The following is a 14477-nucleotide window of genomic DNA, read 5'->3' as shown; positions in this document are numbered from 1 at the left end:
ATATATATCATAGTTTGATATCAATATGATATCAAATTCCTGACTGAGTATACTCAAAAATGATGACCTAAAACAGTGGAACTAGACTTATTACATACTTGAAAGAGTCGCTACTAGAGTAACTGTTTTTTACCGTCGTTAAAATTGTTGTATAACATGTTATACATTTTTTTCAACTATGCTATGTACTCACAGTAAAAATATATGCCAAATGTTTGTTGTTTTTTTTGACATTAATCTGATGAAGGCTTGTTTCGCTTTAATTCAAATTTTAGTTTCGGTTTCGGTTTTACTAAGCCAAAATTATGGTACTTTTGATTTTGGTAAAAACTTTGATTTCAGTTTTCCCTCGAATAGACCATTGGTCTATTCGATGGTACATTGGCAGCGTTATAATCAACTTTATTGTATGAATTTAGCTGAATTACTAAAGCTAATTAAATACCTTGAAAAAAGTTATAACATAAATATATTTAAAATAAGTAATGACTCAAACTTTTAAATTTATAACTTACTAATAAATTTTTATAAAGTACTTTAGAAATACAGGTCCCTGACCTCATTTCTGCAACTTCTAATTTTTAAACCTGACCGTGACCTTAACTCTGATCCTAATCCTGATTATAACACTATTTTGGTCTTAACGCTGACATTGTGTATTTTTGTTTCATTGCATTGCTTTGTTTTTCGTAAATTGTCGTAAAATTTTAAAAACACCCAACGGTGTAATAATTCAAATAACAATTTATATTATTCAAAGTTGGTAAACTAGAAGTCGGACAAATATCTACTCTATTAAGGTGGCTTTACGGGAAATGTTTTTTTTTAGTAAAATAACTTAAATCAATTCTAAAATCAGTTTTATAAATTCAATTTAATGAAAATAATAATAAAATATAAATGTTTTTTTTAAAAAAAAAGGACTTTATTGATAAAAAACGCATAAAAAAGCATATTTTTATTTTTCAAAACACGATTAAACCATATTATTATCTGATATATGAGGTAGAGGATGAACTAAGATCAATATATAAAAACAAAAATATTTCTTTTATGTCCCTAAAAACTAAAAATTGACTAATTTTTAGGGGGTAAAGTTCAAAAAAGACTTAGCAATCGCTAAATATTCATTCAATTATCAAGATTCTAGTTCATTCTCTACATATATATGTATTGGACAATTGGGGAAAATTTGAATGTCTAAGCATTTTTTAATGTTGAGATATCGTATTTTGAGTTTAAAAATTATGCTAAAATCTTTATTTTTAGATACAAGACAAATAAGTAAATAAAGTTTTAAAAACATCCATTTTTGTAGCTATTTTTTAATAATTGTTCTTGATTTTCATCAATCCAACATTTCCTAATTCCTCTCAACTCTTTTCTTCTTTTTTTTTTTTGGTTGTCTTTTTTTCACCATATTTTGTAACCGCTTTTGGTCTTTTTTTTTTACTGAGCAGGTTATTGTATTTTTTCCAAAGTCTAGATTTAAATGTTTAAATACAAGACCAGATGAACCTTCATTAAAAGAAAGAACTGCTGAGCTTACTTCCATTTCAAGAACATCTTAAACATTCTTATTCTCAACATTTACATAAACATTTTTAGGACATCGGGGCCAGATGATATTATTTAGTCCTTCATTACAATTTTGTGTTTGCCTATGAAGACATTTTTTCAATAAACTGTCGTTACTCAATTCATCGAAGTCTTTCTTGATAATTTCATAAATCCATTCAGGCAAGTTTAATTTAGGAGAATAGTTTTCATCTGCATCTGCATTTTTACTTTTTTTCCACTTGCACTAGCCATCTGGACCAATTGGGCAAAGAATATGTTGATTTGTCTTCAAAATCTGTGTAATGGCGCAAAACAGCTGGTTTTTTTTTCATTTGATACACTTTCTGTTCATCAGTTAAAAATTTTTTTGCAGCTGTTTGCCTGATAGCAATACGAAAAGCATTCTGTAATGTATTTACACTTGCTTCAGTTAATCTCCTATTTCCAGACAATTTTTATCGCCATATGACGCTTTGCGACGACATCTCAAACGAGTACCTATTCTTTTTTGAACATGTCCAACACATTCTAATTTTTCAGGTGTAATACTAAAAACATTAAATGGCTTGCTTGCAACAACATCATTAAAAGAATAAGAATCACCATCTTTTAGATGGTGTTTGTAAATTAAACCATATTCCAAGAGAGAACGAGAGAATATATCAACTGCACAAGCACTCTCCATGGCTGCTGAGGACCTAGTATGATTAAGACTACATTTGTGCTTTGCTTTCCATGTTTCATAAGCTGCAGAACTTTTATTATTTGCACAAATTTGACAACCTCTACACTATTTACTCAGTTCTTGTGTATCTAAACATTTTCCTCCACATATGGCTGTAACAATGCCATTTAATGAAGAGTGGCCTAGTGTTTGCCAAGTGCTTCTCCAGTGTTAAGTTTTTCTTTTGACTCTTGCTTAGCTTTAAGAACAGCCTCATTCATTGATTTTTCTGAAGCAACTTTGTACGCTTCTTTAATGGTTTTACTTATATTGTCAAAAGCATTTACAGTTAAACATGACATGTTCATAAGTCGTGAAAAATTAACCATTGGTTGGAGTCCTCTTCCAATTTCACAGAATCCAATTACCATTCTCAGGCTAACATCAAACATGTTTCTACCTTTTTTATCATTTTTTACCATGTTTGAAGTATAATTACTGCATATAAAAGAACATTGAGGATTTGTACATGTTAAAATAAGTTTATGGGAGAAACCCATTCTGCTAGAATAATCATCTGTGATGTTAACTTTACTTTTACAATCAGGACATGCACTAACCAAATCAAATAACTGTTTGATAAAAATAAAATTAACAAGAAGAAAATAATCGTTTGTGTTGGCATTATTTGTATCTTTGACATCAAACTTTAACTTTTTAGAACTGATACATGAAACATGTTCAGACAAATTACCAGATGCATTAGTACCTTTAATACATTTGGTGTGCTTATTACCACTAAATTTTCTCTTCTTAGATCTTGAAGTATTCTTATAATTACCCATTATATATTTAATTTATTAACCTAAAAAAATATTTGAAGTAAACATTGTATCAACACAACTTGTGTTAGTATAATGGTTTCGTCACAAGAAGTAAGTAATGAAATTATCGTGAAATGATGCAATTTTAATGAGTAAAACGGTTTTATTTTTAAAACTGAACATAGTTAGCCTCTAAACTAAATCTTTTATTATTGCAGAACACGAAAACATACCAAAACAGTGGTTAAACAAAAGTTTTCATACTGCTTTTTTCCGTTGCTATAGGCGTTGCTAAGGAAGCTACTTTATATCATACCTGCAAAATAGTTGCTTAAAAAAATAAAATTATTAAAAAATAGTTATACCATCATTTTCAGCATTGTTAAAACTTACAAAAATCATATTTTTCAATTATTTTTTTTTGATTTTACGCCTTTTATTTCCTGTGAATCCACCTTAATTGTGCCGAGAAAAAAATATTTTGCTGGAGAAAGGGCAGTCGGGAAGTTTTATGTCGGGAAAACGGCATTTGAATAAATGGATATTGAAAAATCTATGCCGGATACCAACTGAAAAGTGTAAAAAAGTAATTTATTAATAAAAAAATTTTTAGTCTTTTAACCAGGCTCCAAGGTTTATTAGTAACATTTTTAACGTTTCAAAGTTATTACCTTGAAAACTTAATTTCCCCTCCTCCTCTCATCAGAAATAAGAGGGATTAAACTTAATTTTTTCAAAATTTTCAAACAATAAAAATAAGCTTACTACTGTGCTACCCATGACTTGCATTATCACCCATGGTTTACAATTATCACCTATAACCTGAGTTTATCATTCATGAAATAATATGCGAACACTCATGAGATAAACTTAACCCTTTAGAAATAAAATTGACTTTATGATTGACATAAATGCCTTTTGCAAAATTTTTTAGAACTAATTTTATCAATAAGACAGGATTTTCTTTTAACATTCTATAGGTTATAAAGTTCATTATATTATAAAGTATTTAATAGTAACACTTTTTGTTATTTTTATTTTAAATTTAAGAGATACGATCAATATTCTTATATTATTAATGTGAAAAAAGGTCTTTTATTAAATTGGTTTAGAATTATAGAATACTTATTTAAAAAAAAATTTCATACCACCATTTGTTATAAGCCACTCAACCATTTCATAATGATTTACTGCCGAGGCTAAATGCAACGGTGTTCTTCCGTATTTATCTTCTTTATTTAAATCAGCACCCTTTTTAAAAACATACTTTGCGGACTCTATATTCCAATCTCTAACTATTTCATGAATTACTGATTGACCATACTTGTCAGAAAAGTTTATATCGGCGCCGCTTCCTAACAACGATTCAACGAAATCTAAATCAATTGCGTTATCTTCCGTAGAGTGGCCAAGTTTTGAAAAATAAGTTAGTAACCCTTTGCATCCAGCTTTAGAAATTTTACTGTCAAAGTTTCTAAAATCAATATCTTCCAGGTCACTGTCTAAACACCCGGGTGTAGACACTTCGGTCTTAGTTGAAACAGATGCATCTTTTATCGGAGAAGGTCCTATTCGATGACTTGTTGTTTTATTAACAGGCTCTTTACGCTTGGTATCTCCAGATCCAAGTCGCTTCTCAATCAAGGTGTTAAACCTTATTTCTTCTGTTCTAGATTCGGAAGCGCTGGGAGAAGCCAGCATTTTTGACATTTTTTAAATTTAATAGCACACGAAAATAACTTGAAAACCAGAAAATTACATTATACGAATATGTCTATATATGAATATATATAAAAATAAGTGTTATTGATGTTCGATAAATTTTTAATGTTTTAATTTTTTTTAAATCTATACTTTTTAGAAAATATCTAACATAAAATATGTAACATAAAATCAGTCAAAAGTTACTAAACATACAATATATAATGTTATAATATATAATATATCAAAATCAAAAGTAACCAAACCATAAAATTATCTTAACGCTTTTTAGCCGTACACATCTAAATAATTTAACATCTAAATCACGAAAGTTTACAACATGTATTTTGATTTGTATATTAAAATATTGCCATTGAAAATGTTAATCCGATATATGCGACAAATAAAGAATACAATACTTCATTACATTGTATATCCTGAATTATTTGATAATCCAGATAAGAAACGACTTTGCGGACAGCTACTCTTATGAATTACTGACACAAAAAATTAGCATACAAATGATATTAGAATAAAATAATTTTTTAATAAAAAATGATGGAAAATAGAGTAGTTGGTGTGTGAATTGTAAACTCTGTGATTATTTTTGATAGCGAAGGTCCAAACTATTGCACTTTTTTATTATTATTGCTGACTTTTCCTTTTTTTGTCATATTATATTGTTTGGCACAGTTTTTTAGGCGAATATTTTTTTATTATTAGCTATTTAATCATAGTTGACACTTTTACATTTAAAATAAGTAGGTTTATATTAGGCTAATTAAAATCAACTCAAATAATTATTAAAAAAAATAACAAAGAAAACACTTAATAAATCAATGGCAAAAATCAAATCATTTAATTATATTAAATTCTTACTAATTGTGGGAACAATCTTCAGACAAATTTCAAATAACTTTTTTTTTAATCTCTAGAATATATCGCTATTAAGTTGACTAAACAGGCTAATCTTATTTTCTGTCTGTTGGAAGGTAGCATATGTGGTTCAATTTTTAAAAACTCTGAGTAGCAATATTATATTAAAAACATTAGCATATTTATATTGTTAAATGCTTAATGTATATATATATATATATGTATGTATATATATATATATATATATATATATATATATATATATATATATATATATATATATATGTATGTATGTATATATATATATATATATATATATATATATATATATATATATATATATATATATGTATGCATATATATATATATATATATATATATATATATATATATATATATATATATATATATATATATATATATATATATATATGTATATATATATATATATATATATGTATGTATGTATATATATATATATATATATATATATATATATATATATATATATATGTATGTATATATATATATATATATATATATATCTATGTATATATATATATATATATATATATATATATATATATATATATATATATATATATATATATATATATATATATATATATGTATAAGTTATGATATAAACATATATAGAGCTTAAAAAGTGTTTGTATTTTGCGTTGCTTTTACCAGGCACTTTAAAAACGTTGTAGCAACGTTAAAAAAATGCGCATTTTAAACTACATTGTATTATCTTTTCGCTCTTCTGTCTTTCTACCACAACGACCTTTTATTTTTACTTTTCTTTGCTTCTGTTTTTCTACAAACTCACTTACTCTTCTTCCGTTTAAATAATTTTCTTTGTTTATAACGTCTTTGTGGACGTTGTTATATAGAATCTGTAAGGCGTGTGGCCAGAAAAAGATAAACCACAAACTTAAAAAAATGATAGCAAAGTATTTATAAATACCAATTTCGAATAACTTCAATAAATTTCTAAGTTATCACAAAGATTACTTAGCTATTAATTATTAGCTGCCATAGTGGTTTTGAGTTATACCCTTTGTTTTTAAAGTTAATGATATAATAAAAGTGTTTGTAACAGCTCTAGATATTTGGGTAAAAACAGGATATTTTTGATGTTCTTGCTCTAAAAGATCGAATCTGCAGAGTAATAATATTTGAAAATATCCGTAGTGTTTATTATTTGTGTTTAACCTTTTGAGGTGCAACATATTGACTATTTATTATTGGGTTTACAGTGTTATTAACAAATCGAATTGCCACTGTATGTTTAGATAAAAATATTTGAGCAAAAAATAAATCGAAATTTTATTAAAAAAAAAGGTAAGCAAGAGGACTTTATTTGCTCAATTTTCTGTAATTTTTTAAAAACACGTGTTGGTTTTGTCACTGGCAATTAGGGTTGAAATTTACACGGAAATTTTAAATTCGGAAAAGTTTACGGAAATTTTCCAGAAAATTTGGAAACTTTCAAAGAAAGTTATTTTACAACTAATGGGTAAAATTTTATGTCTTTTTTAGGCAGTTGTTATGGACAATTTCATGGTAAAATATTGTGAAGTAGATTATAAAAATTCTACAAAACCCCCATTAAAAAATACTTGTTTTGGTATTTTATTGAGTTTTTTTATTATAACTTCAAGTATCAACTATGATTTCAAGTATCAACTATGATTTCAAGTATCAACTATGATTTCAAGTATCAACTATGATTTCAAGTATCAACTATGATTTCAAGTATCAACTATGATTTCAAGTATCAACTATGATTTCAAGTATCAACTATGATTTTAAGTATCAACTATGATTTCAAGTATCAACTATAATTTCAAGTATCAACTATGATTTCAAGTATCAACTATGATCAAGTATCAACTATGATTTGTTTTCAAAATTTTCTAAAACTGTTTTATCCCGTTGTTTGCCAAGCATATGGATGTTGATTGCGTAGCAAGCTTTGTTTAAGACTTAACATATTTTCCACTCCATCCCTAAAGGAGATAAGGCATTTTTCAATATCTATAAAATTAACCTACAAGCTACTGAAAACAGTAAAATTATATATAAAATGGTTTGATTGAATATTTACCGTATTTTTCAACTTTTTATTGATTTTAAGACATTATTGATACATGAAAGGCAAACAGAAAAGAAATTTTTTTAAATTTGAACTTTTCTAAAATATTGTTATCAATAAAAATAAAGATCTAATGATTTTGCCACTTTATTCAAATTAATGCTTTTAAGACTTGAGTCTCACTCGCCACAGCCTTGCTTGGGCACTTTTGACTTTATAAAACAATAAATTAAAAATGTGGGGTGGGGTAAATCCATAAAATGTAACGTCTGGTTTCTTAAAAATAAAAAAAGTTTCTTAAAACTAATAATAGTGTCAAATACTCGACTACCTGACTAAATTCATCAAAAAACCGACTATAACTTGAAAACCACCTTTTTTGTGGAAGTAGAACCTTCCCCCACACACCCTTCCCCTAAAATCGTCTTTGTGTACAATCTTTACACATAAAAAATCCTTTTTTCTTTAAAAAACTTTATAAAAATAGTACACAATAAAACTTGTTAATCTAAAAAAAATTTTCTTTTTTGTATTTTATGACTATTTTACATCGTAGTTGAGAAAAGTAAAAGTTAAAAATAAATTATACACAAGCTCAAAAGATAATTCGGAAAACATCTTTTCGTTTTTTGCAAAATTATGTACACTGAGGCATATTCGTTTAGACGCATCTTTTTTTTTCTCTTTATAATAATTTTTTCTATGTATTGTCAAGTGATATGCATGCAAGTTATTATCAAAATAATTGTTGTGTTGTGGGCTAATAAAAATCACAAAAAAAATTTTTTTATGCGTCTTTATTAACATGAGAGTATGTTTGATATACAAAAGTACATTTTTTAATTGGAATATATCTATAGACGCAGTCATATTTTTGACATTATTGATGAAAATTAGTAATGGGAATGTCCTCCATTACACTGGATCACCTCAAAAATTCTGCCTTTCATTAACTCCACTAGTCGTTGAAGTGTAGTTTGATCCAACTCGGACCATGCTTCAAGGATTTTACACTTTAACTCAGTAGCAGTTTTAAATTGGTGTCCGGCTGCTTTAGCGTCATAAACTTTTCTTGATAGCATTCCCTACACGTTCTCGATTGGATTTAAGTCCGGGCTACAAGCTGGCCATTCGAGAACCGGGATGTTGTGGTCTTTAAATCATTTCATAGAATGCCTAGATGTGTGAATTGCAGCATTATCTTGCTGAAATATGGCATTATCGTCCATGTTTTCATCCATATAAGTTATGAGAACATCATCCAACATTTCTGTATACTTTATCGAGTTCTTTTTAGGTAAACCACAACACAGAGTCAATTTTTCTGAATAAGAAAATCCACCCCAAATCATTAAACTTCCTCCTCCATAATTTCGTTTTGTTTTTGGGTCATTTATTCCTCTTAGATCATGCCAATAACAACTGTAAGAGTTCGGACCATCTAAATTGAACTTTTTTTCATCTGAAAATATTACGTTTTGCCACTCATGAGTCCAATGCATATGGTTTTTAGCAAACTGTAATCTAGCAATTTTATGGTGTTTTTTTAACATTGGTTTTTGGTGTGGTTTCTTCCATTTTAAGTTTGGTGTTGTACGTAGAATATGTGCAACATATTTATTGGTGACAGGCAATAATGATGTACCCTTTATTTGTGTTGCATTCAATTTATTTTTGGTTGCTTCGAAGCGAGTTCGAATAATTTGCCGATTTGTTAATACTTTGTTGCCGTTTGTTGCTTTTTTTACACCGTAATTGTCACCTTTTGCAATGTAGTTTCGTACAACATGGTCAGATCTTCCAATTTTTCTTGCTATTTCTCGTATAGAAAGTGCTGGTGAGATTTCTGAGCCACGATATAAATTAATTTGTATTTTTTCAGCATCTGTCAAATACTTTCCTTTAGGCATTTCGTAAAATGCAATAAAAATGATACTGGCAGAGCAAAAGATCAAATTACACCAAAATTTATCAATTTATTTGTGTAAAAGTGATTAAAAATCAATAATTACCGTTATTAACCTGATTGCGTCTATAGATATATTCCAATTAAAAAATGTGCTTTTGTATATCAAACATACTCTCATGTTAATAAAGACACATAGAAAAATTTTTTTTGAGGTTTTTATTAGCCCACAACACAACAATTATTTTGATAATAACTTACATGCATATCAGTTGACAATACATAGAAAAAAATTAAGATAAAGAGAAAAAAATTTGTGCGTCTAAACGAATATGCCTCTGTGTAAAACATTTAACAACTTGAGCGTTTTTGTTGCTTTTTTAAAAAATGCGAGATGCTTAGGTTGTCTATAAAAATATGACTAAAAGATGTGCAATTTTCGCTTGTGAGTCATTATCATTTTATATTTTTCGCTTGTGGGTCATTATCATTTTATATTTTTCGCTTGTGGGTTATTATCATTTTATATTTTTCACTTGTGGGTCATTATCATTTTATATTTTTCGCTTGTGGGTCATTATCATTTTATATTTTTCGCTTGTGGGTCATTATCATTTTATATTTTTTGTTGGAATATTTAAAGAATACCTGAATAGTATGATGATAAAACGCATATTTTTAAAACAAAGAAATGAATTTTATAAAACTATAAAATAACTATAAGTCTATTGCAATAAAAAATTTTCAACCCTACGTATCCCTACTGACAATTATATAATAATGCATAAATGTACACCTCTTTAATAATTCAGATAGAAAATATAAGAGGTTTAACTTTTTTGCGGAAGTCGCATTTAAATACTGGAAAAATATCTTAAATAAACATTATTTAATAAACAATAACAATAAATGTTCGCAATCTGATCTGCTTTTTATTAAAAAAAAATTACACACTTCAATAGAAAAAAAAACACTCAGTAGAATTTTTATATTTTTATTTGTATATTTACAAAATAAGCAAAATACAATTATAAAATAGCAAAAACATATTCAAACGTTTAATAACAAACAAACTATTCGCAAAGGAACAGCATGGCTTTCTGAAAAGTAAGAGCTGCAAAACGAATTTACTAAAATTTCTTGACACATTAACAAGCACATTATTAAACAGTATTCCAATTGACGTTTTGCATACTGACTTTCGAAAAGCATTCGACAGATTATCACACGTAAAGTTGTGCTAAGGTTTATGCTTCTGGTATTGTTGGTATGCCTCTTAAATGGATTGAATCATTCTTATCGAATCGGAAACAACGAGTAGTGATAGGAAAATGCAAGGCAAATTGGGTTGATATGTTAAGTGGAGTATACCACTTAACACATCAAATGAACCATAGGGTTCTGTACTTGATCCACTCTTTTACATGATATTCATAAGCGATTTACCAAGCAGACTTCTTAATAGATGTTGTTTGTATGCCGATGAAAATGAAATAATCGCCTCTATTTAAACCGAGGTTGATTTAAAATCATTTCAAAATGACATAGAAAAACTTGATGAATGGTCTGTTGAATGGAAACAGGGTTTAAATTTTGAGAAATGTAAAATAATGCATTTTGGTGCAAATAATAAAAGATATTTCATGAAAAATGATGTTGAACTAAAAGGAATTGAAAAATCTACTCTCGAAAAAGATTTAGGTATTTACATATATATACAAGGATTTGAATTGGGAAAGACAAGTAAGGAATGCTGCCAGTAAAACATACAATATACTTGCAATATTAAATAATACTTTTAGGTATAAAGATAAATACTTCATGAAAATGCTTTATTGCACGTAAATTAGACCTCATTTGGAGTTTGTGATTCAAGCTTGGAATCCCTATTATAAAAAAGATATCAAAGAACTTGAAAAAGTTCAAAGAAGAGCAACTAAATTAATACCAAAATTAAGACATCTGAGATATAATCAAAGACTAAAAATATTAGATTTAAAAACTTTAGAAATTCAAAGACTAAGAGGTCACCTCACTATACTTATACAACACTATAAATTATATAAAGGTTTTGAATCTATTGATATGAAGAAAGTCCAGAGACAAATGCATTCAATCAATACACCAGGTCCAGCATCCAATATTAGAGGTTTTAAACATTTTGTTGAATCAGAGTTTGTTAAAAATTGTTTAAGTAGACAACACTTCTTTACAAACAGGGTTGTCTTTGGATGGAATAATTTAACGGAATCGGTAGTGGAGTCTACATCAGTCAAAGAGTTTAAACCCAGACTTAAATTGATTGACTTATTGATAATATTGAATGAGAAAAATATGTTGCAATTTAATTTTTTGACAACTATTGTGTTGGCTGTCATAGATGTTCCCTGGTGCTCAACAACATTTGAATTATTATTATATACGGGCTACAAAAACATTTTAATTTACTATAAGTTATTATAATTTTTTATATCTTTAAAGCTTTTGAAGTCTTAAGATCTCTTGTTATGAACTCTATCTATTTATCGTAATTGGTAAGTTTGTGCAACTGCGGCGCAGTTGTGCAGCTGTGGTATTGTGGTAAGAGTTTTGGCTCAAAACCAAGAGGTCTAACGTTCGATGCCACCCAGTGGGCACAGTACGTTTTTAAAACGTTTTTGGACGTTATTATTAGGTTTAAACCTTATAAAAACGTCTAAAAAACGTACCGTGTTCACTGGGCAGCTTTGGCCAGATAAGTGTTATTGGTAAGAAATAAAGCGTGAACTTCCTAGTTAAATGCTCTTCCGCGGTGCTCTGTGATATGACCGCTAAGGCTTCTGGGTGCACTTTAATAACCGCACCCACACACAAAAAGTAAAAGTATCAACTATAAAATTGTTGTTCCGTGATCAATAAAAAAATCCAGCAACAAAGATTTTCATTTCCATGAACAACCTTGTTTCGGTATTATGAGAAGAAAAAAAACTGGTGATATTTAGAGGAGTATTCAGAGAAAAAATTAGTACGAACATCTGTTTTGACTGATGCTCTTGGGAAGGAATCAGTGAAACATACTTTTGTTATTGAGAAAACTTTTTTGGGGTAAATCAGACAAGACATGAGGCAAATTTTATTTCAACTTGCAATGCAAAATAATCTTCCTCGTCCATTAAATAATTAATTTAGTAAACATTGAAACATTTATAAAAACGCCATGCAGACAAAACGAAAGTCAACAGGTACATCTGTGGATAGAGGCATTGGGTTTAACAAGAAAAATGTAGATGAATTTTTTAATCTATTGATAACATAAATGAATTCTTTAAAATTTTTTTGTTTGAGCTATTGAGAATTAGTAAAAAAATTTTCTTAAACAGAACAACCTATAAATTAGGCTATAATACCAAAAACTATAAATACGATATAAAAACAAAGTATAATAAAATGAAAAATTCGTTTGTAATTAAACATTATCACCTATATAAAGATATATAGGTTTAAAATAAATTAAAAATGTATTTAAAATATGTAAATATTATCAAAAATTGAAAAGGAATTTAAGTTGCATTTTTTTATGTAAATCTCTCCGAGCTAGTCTCTCTCAGTTAGAGTGTTATATCAGTAACCTAATGTCAGTAAATGATGATCTTCGTAATGTAATAAATTAAAAATCAAAACTACAATTTTTTCCTTATTAAAAAAATGATTTTAACTCATAATTCAGTAATAAATGACTTAAATTCATAAAATCGTTGTTTCAGTTCTGAATTGAATATTAAACTGTTTTCATATATAATGTGAATGCACATAATACTCTTATTCAGTAAAAAATGGAACCAACATGGATCAAACAGTCCGAAAGTACTTAGGGGTAATCAATATTCAAACAAGTTAAAATTGGATTATTTTTATCTAGGTCACTTTTTTGCACATTACGTTAGGTAATCTGTTTTGTCTGGGTGTCTTGATTAAGCCTACGACCTGAAAAGGTATTGCATGACTGCTGATAAAGGAATCGCTCTATTATATCTAGTGAATATAATATACATTGTTGTTCAGGTTGTGTACCGTGGTACAGTTTAGACCCAAAAATTAGGACAGAACCTGGAACAAAATCATTACATTAGTCAGAAACATCAGTTTATGACTATTGAGTAAAACGTATCGAGTAAAGATGCTGCAGGTGTAACTAAAACCTGAGTTACACGTTAACGAGAAGCTAGCTCTAACTCTATTTTCAGTAATGTCTATAATAAAAAATCCCTCAAAACGTTTTTTTTAAACCTGAGAACAGTGAACTTATATTCGCTGCTGTCAAGTTTAAAAAAAAAGTGTTCCCTTCTCTCCGTTAAACTAACAGATAGTTAGAGTTTCCGTTAAGAAAAATCTCAAAACGGCCGGTTTTAAAACGGAAGAAAATAAATGGTATTCTTATCCTGCCGTTTAGGCTTGGGTTGTTCACCGAAAAATAAAACTTGTATTTTTATCTTCCGAATTTCAAATAGCTAATAAGTTCATTGCAAATATAACTTCCGTAACACATTATAGGAAAAAAAATTCTGTTTTTAATTCAATTTAGTCAAAAATTAAAAAAAAAAAACAGTTTCTTACGAATAGAGTATTTTGGATTGTGGACTCACGGAAAAGACTCTAAAGCATTGATTAAACTGTTATACAAAAAATTTTATTATTTATTATTTAAATAAAAATAATGTTGTTAAATGATTGATCTTTCAGAATGACTTCCTCGGAAGACCTAGGAAGACGTTCTGAATGTCTTTTAAACATTCAAAAGACGCCATATATATATACATATACATATATATATATATATATATATATATATATATATATATATAT

General features: G+C 27.9%; 1 protein-coding gene across 1 annotated transcript in view; it reads right to left on the bottom strand.

The window, feature by feature from the left end:
* Positions 1-5110, bottom strand: part of LOC100201978 (transient receptor potential cation channel subfamily A member 1) — a 38560-nt gene extending 33450 nt beyond the window's left edge. Inside the window, exon 1 of the mRNA XM_065807303.1 lies at positions 4197-5110. Within this exon, the coding sequence (XP_065663375.1) occupies positions 4197-4758 (562 nt within the window). The 5' untranslated portion in view covers positions 4759-5110. The remainder of the gene's footprint in view (positions 1-4196) is intronic.
* Positions 5111-14477: the final 9367 nt, after the last annotated feature.

The sequence above is a fragment of the Hydra vulgaris genome, chromosome 10, assembly GCF_038396675.1.
Source record: "Hydra vulgaris chromosome 10, alternate assembly HydraT2T_AEP".
NCBI classification, from domain to species: Eukaryota; Metazoa; Cnidaria; class Hydrozoa; order Anthoathecata; family Hydridae; genus Hydra; species Hydra vulgaris.
Note: the sequence above shows the minus strand (reverse complement) of the source record. Positions and strands in the feature narration are given on the sequence as shown.